At 49.3% G+C, this 15,719-nt stretch overlaps 1 protein-coding gene across 1 annotated transcript in view; it reads right to left on the bottom strand.

Moving 5' to 3' along the window:
* The window catches only part of WNT2 (Wnt family member 2), a 45,231-nt gene extending 32,606 nt beyond the window's left edge, over positions 1–12,625 (bottom strand). The window contains exons 1-2 of the mRNA XM_054016165.1: positions 12,158–12,625; positions 9,809–10,032 (exon numbers count right to left, since the gene is read on the bottom strand). Of these exons, the coding sequence (XP_053872140.1) occupies positions 9,809–10,032; positions 12,158–12,237 (304 nt within the window). The 5' untranslated portion in view covers positions 12,238–12,625. The remainder of the gene's footprint in view (positions 1–9,808; positions 10,033–12,157) is intronic.
* Between the last annotated feature and the right edge of the window lie 3,094 nt (positions 12,626–15,719).

The following is a 15,719-nucleotide window of genomic DNA, read 5'->3' as shown; positions in this document are numbered from 1 at the left end:
AGTAGGTGATTCCAAGCTATATCTAATGGAGGTGGGTAGGAGTTTAAAGGTTATTGGGACGGAGTACCACCCTACCAAACCTGGCGTCGTCCTGTGCTTGGGAGACGATTGCATAGTGTGAGGAAAAGGTGTGGACAGAGGACCACATGGTAGCCCTACATATGTCCTGGATAGGGATGTGGGCTACATAGGTGGACGACGAGGCCTGCGCTCTCATGGAATAGGCCTTTATGATAGGTGGCGGAGGAACCCCTGCCAAGTCATAACACATGCGTATGCACGAGGTGATCCAGTGGGAAAGGCGTTGGGTGGAGACCGGTTGCCCTCTCATAAACTCGGCCAATGCAACGAACAGTTGCGAGGATTTCCTGAATGGTCTGGTCCAGTCCAGGTAAAAGGCCTGCGCCCTACATACGTCTAGCGTGTGTAGGCGGCGTTCCTCGCTGGAGGAATGGGACTTAGGACAGAGTACCGGTAGGAAGATGTCCTGTTCCATATGGAAGGCGGAAACCACCTTGGGGAGAAACGCCGGGTGCGGGCGAAGCTGGACCTTATCCTTATGGAATACCATGTATGGGGGTTCCGAGGTCAGGGCCCTAAGCTCCGAGATCCGACGGGCTGAGGTGATAGCCACCAAGAAAGCCACTTTCCAGGAGAGGTGGGACCAAGAACAGGTGGCCAGGGGCTCAAAGAGAGGGTACATGATGCGGGATAGCACTAAGTTCAGATCCCATTGCGGGACCAGGGCCCTGGCATACGGGAACGTACGATCCAGCCCCTTCAAAAAACGGGAGATCATCTCATGGGAAAAAAACGAGTGACCTTGCACCGGAGGGTGAAAAGCTGAAATGGCCACTAAGCATACCCTGACGGAGGCTGGAGCCAGGCCTTGGATCCTAAGGGACAGGAGGTAATCTAGAATAAGTTGGACGGATGCGGATGACGGGGAAGCGCCCCGCTCTCCCGCCCACCTAGAAAACCTAAACCATTTGGCCAGGTAGGTCCATTGAGTGGACGGCTTTCTGTTCTCCAGCAGAATACACCGGACATCCTGCGAACACCTTCCCTCCTCCTCGTTTAACCATGAAGCAGCCACGCTGTCAAGTGAAGCACGGTTAGGTTGGGGTGGAGGAGGCATCCTCTCTCCTGGGAGAGGAGAGGAGATCCGGGCGAAGCGGCAGCCTCCATGGGAGGGGGCCGTTAACAGTTGCAGGAGGGTCCCGTACCAATACTGGCAGGCCCAATCCGGAGCTATGAGTATGATCCTCGACCGTCTGCCTTTACCTCTGAAGGCCCTTGCCTATCAGTAGAAACGGTGGAAAGGCATAGAACAGCTGGCCGGACCACCGGAGGAGGAATGTGTCCGAGATCGCCCCCCCTTTCTGCCCCTGCCCTGGAGCAGAACTGGGGCAGAGACGATTCTGCGCGGTAGCAAAGAGATCTACCTGGGGAGTTCCCCACTCTCGGAAGTGGAGTGACTGGTGGGAGAAGACCCTGCTGAGGCGATCAGCTCGCATATTGCACATGCCGGGTGAAAAGATATCGTGGGCTATGCAGAATTCCCATAGGTCCAGAGCTTCCTGGCACAAGGCCGAAGAGCGTGTGCCCCCTTGCCTGTTCATGTAATACATTGCGGCCGTATTCTCCGTAAGGACTCTGACCATCTTCCCCCCTAGGTGTAGGCTGAAGGCTATGCACGCCAGGCGCACCGCCCTGAGCTCCCTGACGTTTGTGTGCAGGGACAATTCCGCAGTCGACCATCTGCCCTGGGTTTGGAAGTTCCCCGCATGGGCTCCCCACCCCAGGTCCAAGGCGTCCAACACCAGATCTAGTGAGGGAGGGGTCTCTCGGAATGGGATCCCTTGTAACATGTTGGCTAGGAGGGACCACCATTGCAGGCTGGCCACTACGTTGGGGGGAATGTGACAACCTTGTCCAGGCCATCCCTGGCTTGGGAATATTGGGAGGCCAACCAGAGTTGGAGGGGCCTCATTCTGAGTCTGGCACGTCGCACCACGGAGGTGCATGCTGCCATGTGGCCTAAGATTTGAAGGCACACCCTTGCCGCCGTCACAGGGAAGGCCGTGATTGAGGCTATGAGACTTGTGAGCATCTCGATCCTGTCCTGGGGGAGAGAGGCCGTGGCTACCACCAAGTCTAACAGCGCTCCTATGAAGTGTACGCACTGAACCGGCACTAACGTGGACTTGTCCTCGTTTACCACTAGGCCTAGACTCTCGCATGTGGCCAGTAAGAATTTCATCTGGGCCTGCACCTGGGATCAAAACTTGCCCTTGAGCAGCCAGTCATCCAGGTAGGGGAAAATTTGCAGCCCATTCCTCCTGAGGTAAGCTGCCACTACCACCATGCATTTGGTGAAAACCCTGGGGGCCGTAGAGAGGCCAAAGGGGAGGACCGTGAACTGGTAATGGTCCCACCCTACCAGGAAGTGGAGGAAGCGCCTGTGACCTTCGAAAATATGGATGTGAAAATACGCATCCTGGAGGTCCAGGGCTGCGAACCAATCCCTCAGGTCTAGGGATGGAATAATAGAGGCCAGAGACACCATAAGGAACTTGCAAAAAAAAACAGGAGTACTTGTGGCACCTTAGAGACTAACAAATTTATTTGAGCATAAGCTTTTGTGGGCTACAGCCCACTTCTTCGGATGCAACTTGTAATGGACCATAAACTGGTTGAGGTTCCGCAGGTCGAGGATGGGCCTGAGCCCAGCCTTTGCCTTTGGGATCAGGAAATACCGGGAGTAAAAAAAAAAAAAAAAAATCCCTTGCCCTGGAATTCCCGAGGTACTTTCTCCATCGCGCCCAGGGTGAAGAGGCGCGTCACTTCCTGGTCTAGCAGGAGTACGTGCTCCGGATCCCCGGGAACCTCCGGGGGTTGGGGGTGGTGAAGGGCGGGCGAAGCGAACTGCAACATGTAGCCCTTAGAAATGGTGCTGAGGATTCATTGGTCCAACGTTATACAGGACCATTGCACTCGGAAGGCAGATAAACGGTTGCAGAACACAAACTTTATTAACTGGGGGGGCTGCCCTGGCAACAGGCCCGGTGGCCCCCTGCAAAGAGTCAAAAGTGCGTCTTCCCCTGCCTCTTGCCCTTGGTGGGCCCAGGTCGAAGGGCCGAGAGGGACTGATGCTGGGACCTGTGTCTCTGCTCCCTCAGTCTCTGAGGTGGGGGCTCATATCTGCCTCTAGCTGGAGGAACCGAGGTCTGTGGCCTGGGTTTGTCCTTAGTCGGTGGGACATTTAGGCCCAGGGTTTGCAGGGTGGTGCGGGAGTCCTTCATCCCATGTAGATGGGTGTCTGTCTGATCTGCAAACAGGGCCTTCCCGTCGAAAGGCAAGTCCTGAATGAGGGACTGGGACTCCGCAGACAGCCCTGACAGCGAGAGCCACAACGCCCTGCGCATGGCAACAGCGGAGGCCATCGAACGGGCTGCTGTATCTGCCGCGTCCGAAGCCGCTTGGAGGGCCGCTTTTGCTGCCGACGCACCTTCATCGACCAAAGCTCTGACCTCCTTCTTATCCTTTTCCTGAAGAAGAGGTTCAAATTTTGGCAGAAACCCCCACAAGTTAAAATCATATCGGCTCAGGAAGGCTTGGTGATTTGCCACCCTGAGCTTGAAGCTCACCGATGAATAAACCTTCCTGCCGAAGGTATCCAATCTCCTGGCATCTTTATCCTTGGGAGTGGGTGCGGGTTGGCCATTCCTCTCTTGGTGGTTTACCGACTCCACCACCAGAGAGTTCGGGGCCGGGTGAGAGTACAAATATTCGTGCCCCCTTACTGGCACAAAATATTTTCTCTCCGCCTTTTAGAAATAGGTGCCAAGGTCGCAGGGGCTTGCCAAAGCAAAGTCAAAATATTGGCCGCCCCTTGGTGGAGAGGTAGGGCCACATGGCGCGGTGCTGAGGAGGACAAGACATTGAACAAAGTGTCCGACGGCTCCTCCATCTCCTCAGCCTGGAGCTGGAGAGTTGAGACAACCCGCCTAAGGAGCTCCTGATGAGCTTTGAAATCCTCCTGCAAGGCGGGTGGTGGCACCGCAATAGATTCTTCTGGTGCCGGTGACGGGACTGGATCTGCCCCCAGGGCATCAGGCAGTGCCGGTGGTTCGACCCCCAAGTCCGAGCCCAGGTATGGTGCCGCTGTCTCGGTGCCTGGTCGCGGTGCCGAGGCTGGGACATCGAATGCATCTGCAATGCACCTGCTATCGAACAGGGTCTCGCCGGTGCCAGCAGTTGGGGTCGAGGCGCCCACTGACACCACTGCCCTTGCCAGGGTGCCCCTTGCCAGTGCCCCACTTGGGGACCTAGCGGAGCCACCTGATCATGTGGGATGGCGCAGCTCGGGGATGGGCGGCTGGGTGTTAAAGCAGAAGTCACTGAAGAGCGCACGGTGCCGTACGAGCAACGGGAGCGTCCACGGCCGTGTCGGTGCCTGCCTCGAGATTTAGATCTTGATGAGGAAGACCTGTACCCGTCAGAGGTACTACGTCCAGAGTCTCCATGGCGACCATGGCTACGACGCCTCGGTGCCGGTGACGGCCGAGGGGTGCTTCGTGAACGACGTCTGTCGGAGCGAGCACTCGAATGTGAGCGTTGGTCCCGATGTCGTCGAGACCTGCTCCTATAGCTCCGGTAGGAAGAGGAGCGTCGACGCCTCTTATCTCGGTGCCTGCGACCCCTCTGGGTAGTGGAGGAAGCACGCGACTCCCTCTCAGGCGTGGAAGTCTGACGTGGGCTACAAGATGGCCCCGCCCGGGTAGGCACCTCATCCTCGGAGAGGGGCTATGCTGGACCAGGGAGGGTTGATGAGCTCCCAGCAGTGGCTTCCCTCGGGAGCGAGGGCCTGTCTTGGGTGGCACGCCCGGCAATGGAAGGGCGAGGATGTCACGCACTCCCTGAGCTGCCTCCAGCATTGATGGTATTCTCACCGCAGGAGAGGCACACTCAGATGGGACCAGACTACTCTGCTCAGCACGAGTCGGAGGTCTAGGTCCCAAGGGGGATCATGGGCTGCCCAACTCAGGTGCGGCCTCACCCCTGTCCTTCTCTCAGCGCCACTGAATCTTCCCTTGCTTCTTAGCGGGGGAGCGGTGCCGAGTGGTTGATGGGATGTCGCTCCGTACTGACAACGCGCTCGGCGCTGAGTCAGGTCGGTGCTGGGGCCAATGCCGACTCCCTTAGTAAGGCCCGGAGACGGATATCCCTTTCACGTTTCGTTCTCAGTTTGAACGATCTGCAAATTTTACAACGCTCACTTATGTGAGTCTCACCCAGACAGCGAAGACACTGAGTGTGTGGATTGCTCCTGGGCATAGAACTGCGACAGGAGTCGCACGACTTGAAGCCTGAGGCAGGGGCATGCCCCGATCCAGGCAACTAACTACAGAATCAAGCTACGAAGAAGAGTTATTCTACTAAGGCTAGAAGTGCTACAGCCGAGCTGGAGCACAAAGTTCCGACTACCTTCACTGGCAACAAGAAGGAACGGAGGGTGGGGGGAGTGTGCAGCTCCCCTTATAGCGCAATATAGAGGTGCTACTCCAGGGGTTGCAGCGGTGCTCCCCCCACTACGGGTACTGCTAAGGGGAAAACTTCCAGCACCGGTGCATGTGGCAAGCACGCACACCTACTGTGGAATACACAGGAGCAATCACTCGAAGAAGAACTAGCCTATTACATGCCACATGCAGAGAATAGGAGAGACCAAGGTGCACCACTGCTTGATACCCCTGCAATGGCAGGGAAATGATTAAGTGAGATACATCTAGATAGTCTTGGCAAGTAACCCGCACCCACACGCTATAGAGGGAATTTAACCCAGTTCAAAGTCACTGCCAATCTGACCTGGGGGGGGGGAAATTCCTTCTCAACCCCACACATAGCGATCACTTGGAAGCGGAGCATGAGAGGATGAACCAGCCAGCCAAGCACCTGAGAGAATGCTCGATGCTGCCTGTGCCTATGTCACCAATTTGACTAGGCCTCCTTCCCAACACTCTGTGTGGTAGCAGAAATCCCAGGGTGCATTGCTCCACTTGGTGCTTGTGCCACTCAGTTTGCATTCTATCTCTTGCTGAGGCAGTTTGGGATGGCTGCTTAGATTTTCCCAGAATGCACTTAGGCAACATGGGAGATGAAGATACAACAAACTCCATGGACACCTGTTTGTCTGAGGAAAAAAGCTGCAGTTGGGATATTTTCCATGACTGGGTCAGATGAGAGTGTCACAATATGGCTACAAAAACTCAGCTGTACTTGTAGCCTAGATGGTCATTATGCACCATGTTGGGGTTGTGCAGTGTGGGAGAAGCACAGGTAAAGCATGTATGTGTTCTGAAGGTGGTCTTCCTGTCATCTCTAAACAAGCAATCCTTTCTGAACAATATTAACTAGGGCTGCCAAGCGATTAAAAAAATTAATCGTGATTAATCGTGCTGTTAAACAATAATAGAATTCCCATTATTTAAATATTTTGTATGTTTTCCACATTTTCAAATATATTGATTTCAATTTCAGCACAGAATACAAAATGCACAGTGCTCACTTTATATTTATTTTTATTATAAATATTTGCACTGTAAAAACAAAAGAAATAGTACTTTTCAGTTCACTTCATACAAGTACTGTAGTGCAAATCTCTATCATGAAAGTAGACCTTGCAAATGTAGAATTATGCACACACAAAAACTGCATTCAAAAACAAAACAATGTAAAACTTTAGAGCCTACAAGTCCACTCAGTCCTACTTCTTGTTCAGGCACTCGCTCAGACAAATAATTTTGTTTACATGTGCTGAAGATAATGCTGCCTGCTTCTTGTTTACAAAGTCACCTGAAAGTGAGAACGGGCATTTGCATGGCACTATGGTAGCCGGTGTTTCAAGATATTTATGTGCCAGATGCGCTAAAGATTCATATGTCCTTTCATGTTTCAACCACCATTCCAGAGGACATGCATCCATGCTGATGACGGGTTCTGCTTGATATCAATCCAAAGCAGTGCAGACTGACACATGTTCATTTTCATCATCTGAGTCAGATGCCACCAGCAGAAGGTTGATTTTCTTTTTTGGTGTAGTTTCTGCATTGGAGTGTTGCTGTTTTAAGACTTCTGAAAGCATGCTCCACCCCTCATCCCTCTCAGATTTTGGAAGGCACTTCAGATTCTTAACCCTTGGGTTGAGTGCTGTAGCTATCTTTAGAAATCTCACATTGGTACCTTCTTTGCATTTTGTCAAATCTGCAGAGAAAGTGTTCTTAAAATGAACAACATGCTGGGTCATCATCTGAGACTACTATAATTTGCAATATATGGCAGAATGCGGGTAAAGCACAGAGCAGGAGACATACAACTCTCCCCAAAGGAGTTCAGTCACAAATTTAATTAACACATTTTTTTTAAATGAACGTCATCAACATGGAAGCATGTCCTCTGGAACGGTGGCCAAAGCATGAAGGGGCATATGAATGTTCAGCGTAACTAGAATGTAAATACCTTGCAATGCAGGCTACAAAAGTGCTATGTGAATGCCTGTTCTCACTTTCAGGTGACATTATAAATATGAAGCAGGCAGCATTATCTCCTGTAAAGGTTAACAAACTTGTTTGTCTTAGCAATTGGCTGAACAAGAAGTAGTACTGAGTGGACTTGAAGGCTCTAAAGTTTTACATTGTTTTGTTTTTGAGTGCAGTTATGTAACAAACAAACAAAATCTACATTTATAAGTTGCACTTTCACAATAAAGAGATTGCACTACAGTACTTCTATGAGGTGAATTGGAAAATACTATTTATCTTGTTTATCATTTTTACAGTGCAAATATTTGTAATAAAAAATAATAATATAGTGTGAGCACTGTACACTTTATATTCTCTGTTATAATTGAAATCAATATATTTAACAATGTAGAAAACATCCAAAATATTTAATAAACTTCAACTAGTATTCCATTAACAGTGTAATTAAAACTGCAATTAATCACAATATTTTTAATCACGATTAATTTTTTTAGTTAATTGCATGAGTTAACTGCAATTATATTAACTACATTTTAATATTCTAAAATTTTAATACAGTATTAACTAAACAGGAAAGATATTAATTCCAGTTTCCATTTACACCCACCTGTCATCAACAGATGATATTCAGTACTTTTATACACACCTGCATGTGCATCCTAATCATCAGAGCCACAAGTCAGTAGAACAGCAGAATTTGGTTCTAATTGTCCTCTTTCCACTTGTGTTTTGAAGTTAAGCATTTTTACAAAGGAAATTCACAGCTAAATTTGAGTTACTTACAAAAGCGAAGATGCAAGTTTAATATAGTACAAATCAGGCATTTCTTTTGCCAAAGTGTAGTGCTCTAGGATAGTGAGTTATATATACATATGAGACTGGTTTACAGGCCATCTACTCTTCATGCTTTGGTATATTTGTCTTGGAAGAAGTATTGTTGACTAACAACATTTTATAATAATATGGTTATATAAATTTAATCTTACGAGTAAACCAACAATTGTATGCACCTACAAAGCAAGGCTTCTTACCTAGTGGCTGTTTCTGATTCTTTGCCTGACACAGAACAAAACAATATTTCCCCCTGAAATTATATAACCATGACAAAGCTTAAAATAGTGCTAAGAATTAACTTAAAAGGACAGCTCCCCAGCTGATGTACATTGATTTTAATGCAGTTGTGACAATGGAGTTGTGACACTATGCACCAGCTGAGGAGCTGTGCCAAAGTATATAATAAATGACTCCCCATGTCAATTTCATTTTTCGTGGGTTATCGTAAATTGACTTTATTATTATTTTTTTCTGATTTATGATCCAAAGATTTCAAACAACTATTGTTTTAAAGAAATAAATCGAGAAACATTTCACAGGCGCTACTCTCGTGTTTCAAACATGGTCAGTTTTAACACTTGGTAATACAGTTAATGGTTTGTGGGCTGTGGGAAATGTAGCTAACAACTCCAAGCAGCCGTCACCAAGGTTACTGGTAAAGCTTTTCTGAAGACAAAAAGCACGTGAGGCTGATTTGCTGGTGACAATATTTAAGTGGCCAGCTGAGCTCTAGGTGGAGCCAGGGAGCGTTTAGTGCTTTCAGCGCGTTCAGAAGTACTCCCAGGACACAGACTAATTTACAATCGCAATGAATTCACTCTTGCGGAGGGTAATGGTGGGATGATCGCGTCCCTGGGGAAGCCTAGAGACGCTGTGCTGTACTTTTGGCCGCCTCCCATCCCAGGGGGCGGGTGATTACATGGTAGCATCAGTGCAACATCCTCTGCGAAGAATCAGCCAGGGAACAGCAGAGCGCGCTTCGTGGATCTAAAGGTTGGGTTGGTGTGTGTTGGTTGGGGGGGGGGGCAGATGTCACGCCCCCCCAACACACACACACACAGAGAGCTAGGCTGCAGCCAGCTCTCCGAAGGGCACGTTCCGGGTGGAGCCTCTTAGGGCACATGGGCTGCTGCTGTGGCGTCTCCGACTTTCTCTGCACGTGCTGGTACATAGATCGTGTGACCCCCATGTGTTGTGTGCAATTCAACTGTCCGCCAGGGGCAGGGATCCCTCCTTCTTCCCCCTCCCCCGCCGGGGACAGGGATCCCGCCTGCTCCCCCCAGTGGTGACTCGCACATGCCCCAGGCGGAGGCGCCTCACTGGTTCCCCCACAGACCGAGCCGCCAGTGTGGCGCTGGCTGACGCCGCAGCAGGCCGGGGGCCGTGGCCGGGTCCGCGGCCCGCAGTGCCCCGTGTGGCCGGGTACTTACTGCGCAGCAGGACCCTGCCGAAGAGGCTCCGGTCCCGGTGCAGGGTGTTGCAGTTCCAGCGGTGCTGGCGGAACTGGTGCTGACACTCCGCCGTCCACTCCGCCACGCCCAGCCCGATGGAGCGCATGGCCTCGGGGTGCCGCTGGCACAGCTGCCGCTGCCGGCTCACCAAGCCCGGCACGTTGTCACACATCACCCGCGACGAGCCCACCGCCCCCATGTACCTGCGGGGAGCAAAGACGCACAGGCAGCGGGGGCGAGGAGTAGGGCCCGCGGGCGAGCGACGGGTGCGTGTGGGGACAGGTTCAGCTAGCGGGGGGGAGGGGGCACGTATGGGGGGGGGGGCTACTGGAGAGGGGGAGGATGAGCTGCGAGGAGGGCACTGACTGGAGATGGGCAGTTACTGTACTGGGAATGGAGAGCTACTGGGGAGAGCACTGCCTGGGAATGGAGAGCTGCTGGGGAGAGCACTGCCTGGGAATGGAGAGCTGCTGGGGAGAGCACTGCCTGGGAATGGAGAGCTACTGGGGAGAGCACTGCCTGGGAATGGAGAGCTGCTGGGGAGAGCACTGCCTGGGAATGGAGAGCTAATTGGGAGGGCATTGACTGAGGAGCGGGGCTGAGCTATTCGGGAGAACAGAGTGGGACTCGTACAGGGAGATGTGCCCTGCCTGGCTGTTTGCCAGGAGCCAATGTTGCTTTCAGTGCTCTGTAAGGATCCCTCCGCCTTCCTCTTATTTTCCTCGAACGAGCAAAGGCCGCAGAGCGACTGGCTAAGTCGGTTCTTCCTGGGACTACATTCTGATCATCCTCTCTTCCAGACTCCGTTTAATGTAGAGTCTAATTTACAGCCGCATTTGCTTTTTTGGTAGAAATCCTTTCAAAATCGTTTGCCTGCCGTATATTCCTACCGAGCCTTTGGAAGAACCAAAAACTCCTTTATAGCGCCTTACTTAGTTTTTTGTCATTTTTTTCTTGAATGACATCATCATCTGTATCCAGATGTTCGCTATTAGCCCTGAAATGTTTAGAAAGGTATCTTTTATAAAACCCAAACCGCCATGGCTGTCTTTTGAAGCGATCAAACAGGAGCAAATGTCTTTTTGCTGTGTTTTCATTAGTTTATATGATCATCAAATCGTTAAAGCTGTTATTTGCAAAACAAAAAATTATAGATATTCGGAAACAGATAAAAGACAACGTGACAAAAAGCCCTTGCAATAAATAATGTTTATGCACCTACGGAAACAGAAATAGCAATTGTATTGAAAAATGGCCAGTCTGATAAATCAACCTTTGATCCAGTGTCAGCCGTGTCAAGGTTAAATGCATTCTCTGGTCAGTATGTTTACAAGGGGAAGTTTAACTCCTCTTCTTCAGTGAGGTTTGTCTGTTTTGTTTTGTTTTGTTTTAAGACCCCGTTTTCTGAAGGAAATCTCTGATTTAGGCTCCCCCTTAATTAGCCCTGTGTTTTGCAGCTCGCTTAGAAGGATCACAACCAGCTCAAATATCTTTTGAACTAGAAGCCGTGGTCCCTACAGGCTTCTCCACTATTCATTTGGAGGTTTTAGTTCAGCGATGAGAAACTTTTTTTTTTCTCCTGGAGGAGGGGCTGGAGGAAATCGAGGGTCTGAACAAAATTCTGCTCTAGACTATTCTGACAATTCATGTAAGGAATGAATATGGAGGGAAGGCAGTAAACAAACCACACATTCTCTCTCACTTTGCCCTAGTACAAATTGCACCATGCCTCTTACTTTCATCGATTCCTTTGGCCACTGTGTTGTTACCCGAGAGATTTTCTGGCAAGTTCATTTTCAGCTGCCATTTTACATGAAAAATAAGTAAATAAAAGAGCAAAGATATTCAATCAAGGAGAATTAATTAGATATATCCCTGAACTTGAACGATGCAAAAACTTGTTGCATGCCATAAGCAATATCGTCATACATTTCCTCCGATTCTTACATGGCTTCTATAAGTTGGTGATAGGAGCTCTGCGGGGCGTATTTTAATCAACCTCCAGCTGACTCTGCTGTTACTGTCCATGCTAAAAGCTCGGATCGGTCCTCAGATCAAAGAGTTCTCCTTAGACATGTTGTAAAACAGACGTTTAATTGTTAAGGATGAGTTAAGGAGGAGTGGGAGCTGGGAGGGAAAAGAAAGGTTGAGAGAAGATGTAGGATAATTCGGATTGATTTAGGATTGGAGTTTTTGTAGCTGAACAACCGGCAGCGATACATTTTTGTGTGATCACTAAAGGGGTGGGGGTGTCAATTCTTCTAGTTTACCATTAATTTATCCCACCTTACCCAAGAGCAAATAAACCCTTGTAGTCGCAGAACTTACCACCACGAAGAAGTGACTTCTGGGGTTTCCCAGAACAAGATCAGTGGAACCGCAAACCAGATCCCAAAGCGAAAGTTCATATTAGAAACACTTCACTCCACATCAGTTCTAATGCGAAGGGCGGAGGAAATCCCATGGAACAAAAACTACTGACACGGAGCCAAATGCACCTTGAGGGCTTCTCTCCTCACTGATCAAGAGTCTCACTATTCCCATGTCACGGTTGCCAGGGGTCAGATTTACTGATAAGCTCTATAATGTGTCTGTGCAGAACTCCGGAGTCTGCTCAATTTGTCCAGAATCACATCCTCAAGGAGGGCAACAAGATCAATTCCGCTCTCATCCTTCTTCCTTGCCCTGATGCAGCTCTTCTGCGGTCAGAGCAAAGCTGAGGGGCTGGTGTGGGTTGCTTACAGACTGGGTGGGTTCTGCTTTTCTTTCTTTATTAACTCTGATGGATGAAATGATGTCAAGAGACATTGGAGGAGGTAACACCTCTGATTAGGGAAGGAATCCCGATGAGCCAGTTGCCTTCCAATAACCTTAAATCCAAACAGAGTTAGTTAAAACCCTACACAATTACCAAACACTGCACGGGATACGTTACTATTGAGAATACAGCAGTGAAGTCGCCAAACAACGGAAAATACTTAGCACTTCTCAACATTTGATATCAATATATAACGTTTTATACAGTATTTCATTCACATATGTATATGGAATTATAGATACTGACACGCCATATGAACCATGCAACTCGACTATAACATTATATATAAGAAACAGAAAATATTTCCATGATTTTGATTATTTTACTAATCTCAGCCCTAGGAAATTAGGAAGGGGAATTAAGTGCCCAAGGTGATTCTGTAAAAGAATAGAGACCGGGTGAAATGAAGAACACAATGCACGCAAGCACATTTAAGTATGAAAACTCGATACCATTTTATTTAACACGCTGAGGTCTTATTCGTGTAAATGTGATCCCGATTCCTAGCAAAGGAGCTTCCTCTTCTCACCTGACTTTTGGCCTGAACAGTCTACTCCAAATTGTAGCCCATTGACTGTGTGGCAAACTCTTCAGACAACAGCCCGGCAGAGAACAACCGGTAAAAACAAACACATTGAAAATAGTCAGACAGCTCACATGACAGCGGCTATGCTTCACAAGAACAGCATCCATATTGCACACGTTTAGTGTGTGAATTACTGTGCTTAGCTCCTTCAAGTGCCACCTGGAAACCAGACAACTGTCCGGATCAATTGTCTCTTTCAAATTACATTTAAAACTTTGCCCAGACTAACAGATCATCTATCACTAAATTGTTGTTGCAAAGCAATTTGGGGGTGTAGGTGTTCAAATACCATGTATTGAAAATCAAATTAAACTTCCCTAAGGGAGTGGGGCGACAGAGAGAACAAACGCTCTGAAAGGTAACTGGATTGCAGATTTAGGACCTGATCCAACTCCTGTTGCAGTCAATGGGAATTTTTCCATTGATTTCAGTGGAAGTTGGACCAGGTCCTAAGGCAACCGGCTTGGGGCAGGCTGTTATCTAGAAGCTAGTGAGGCAGGGAAAAATCAAGCAAGCCCACTTCTCTCTAGGCTTGACGAGGCTACAGCATCTCGTCCAGGCTAGAGATGTCCTCCCCCGAAGCATCATTCCGGGTGAGAATCTACCGCACCAGATTAGAGGCCGCGGAACTGAAATAAGGGTTGATCGCTGCCGTCCCAAAACAGGTTTATACCCGCCAGGACCAGTGCATTCGGCACCCATCTGCTCTCAGAGCGGGGGAAGCCCAAGCGATGCGTGGTCCAGGGAAGGGCACCTCGGGCCTTACTACTAGCAGGATTTGTCATTTGGCTCAGCCAAAGTGGCAGGGGGCGATCACTCGTAGCTAGCCCAACAAGCCTGTGTCTCTAGCGAGCTGGAGCCGCGCAGAGATCGAGCCCGACCAAGATACTAGAGCTGGGAGCCCACAAGCAGAGAAACTCGGCGGGGATTTAGAGAGACCAGAAAGTGAAGATGCTTCCCTGGAAGTTTGTATCCTCCAGGGAACAGGGGTGGGATTTGAAGACTTCCATATGGCAACTGTTAAGCAGAAACTGTGCTTTCCTTTTACACCGAGAAATAGCGATAGAGAGGAAACCCTGTCCAGCTGCCAACCCAGCTTGGAGCAGCCCGACCCAGGGCGGACTGAACAAATCCGCAGCCCTCTGCGGTGACCCTGGCCAAGGGAGACGCAGTTCACCCGATCGGGAAGCAGAAGAAATGACCTCGCCTGAAACGGGCGGGCTGTGAAAGCCCCGTGGCTGATAACCCCAGTTCAGGAGAGACCACGGAGATTTTTTTAAATGTAAGAGAGAGAAAGGCAGAAGGCGGAACACATCAGACACAGGGAAAGACACAGCTGGGCAGGAGCCAGATTCCCTCCCCAGCCTGCTCCCTCAGTCCAGACGACCCAGTCACCCTCGTGTTCCTGCTACCCAGCCACCCAACCACCATCCCCTACGCTTCTCCCACCGCCACCCCATCTGCTTGCACCCGCTGTTGCCCGGGAGTCGCCACTAGGAAAAAAAGGTGTTTTCTTACCACATGGTGCATGTGGTAAACTCCCGGTGAAGACAAGACAGGTGTTATAGTCTGACCATTGCTTGTCTCCTATTTCTTACCTGCCCCGCTTTCCTCAAGCTCTCTCCCTTAAAAAAAAGAAAAAAAAAATGCGGCGGCGTTCTTTTTAGCTCGGGATTTGAGCCTAAGGGAGGAAAGCACCCACAATCCATTGCGTTTTAATGTGATTTGTGGACCTAAATTCGTAGGATCCTTTGAAATATGTTTTAAAATCGGTTTCCTGTTGTATAGGCTGGGGATGGTTTATAAGTAACATTTACTTTAGGGAAGCAATCCAGGCTGGTACACTAGGGCGTTCCAGGTTTGTGCCGGTACCATTTAGTGGCAGAGCTGACTTACCTTCTCCCAAGACTGTCCTGAGACTGAACTGGGACCATGTTCCCATGGGAGCCCTGCATATCACTGCTCCGGGGGCAGATCCTGAACTCAGGTACACCAGCATAAATCCCAATTCACTCCAGTGGAATTGCTTGTTTTCCACTGGTATAATGGGAAAAAAAGTGAGTTCCTGTCTTTATAGTGACAGTCACATCTCACTAAATGAATGATAGTACATGGTAGTGACAAACAAGCCAGGAGCTGCCCCTTTCTCTCATGCAGGATCTTATAGATGTGATAAGCTATCTTGTCCTTTCATATTTGTATGGATAACATTCCAGAGCTAGGTACAGCATGTTACTGACTGCAGGCAGTCATCTTCAGTATGTTCGATTCAACGTTGTATAGGGACAGATTTCCCTAATCTTAATGAGAACCTTGAACACCGCTTTGGCCTTGGCTTCCTTTTGTGCAACTAAGTTTCCCTTTCTTTAGTTTGGTCCCATTTTGGCACTAGCACACACTAAAGAGAGATGGCCCACACTTCTGGGAAATAAAAAGGATTGGTTCAAACTTGATCATCTGCAAAAGGGACAAGTGTAGGACATGCT

This window comes from Malaclemys terrapin, chromosome 1 (genome assembly GCF_027887155.1).
Source record: "Malaclemys terrapin pileata isolate rMalTer1 chromosome 1, rMalTer1.hap1, whole genome shotgun sequence".
NCBI classification, from domain to species: Eukaryota; Metazoa; Chordata; order Testudines; family Emydidae; genus Malaclemys; species Malaclemys terrapin.
This window is presented reverse-complemented; position numbering and strand designations above follow the sequence as displayed.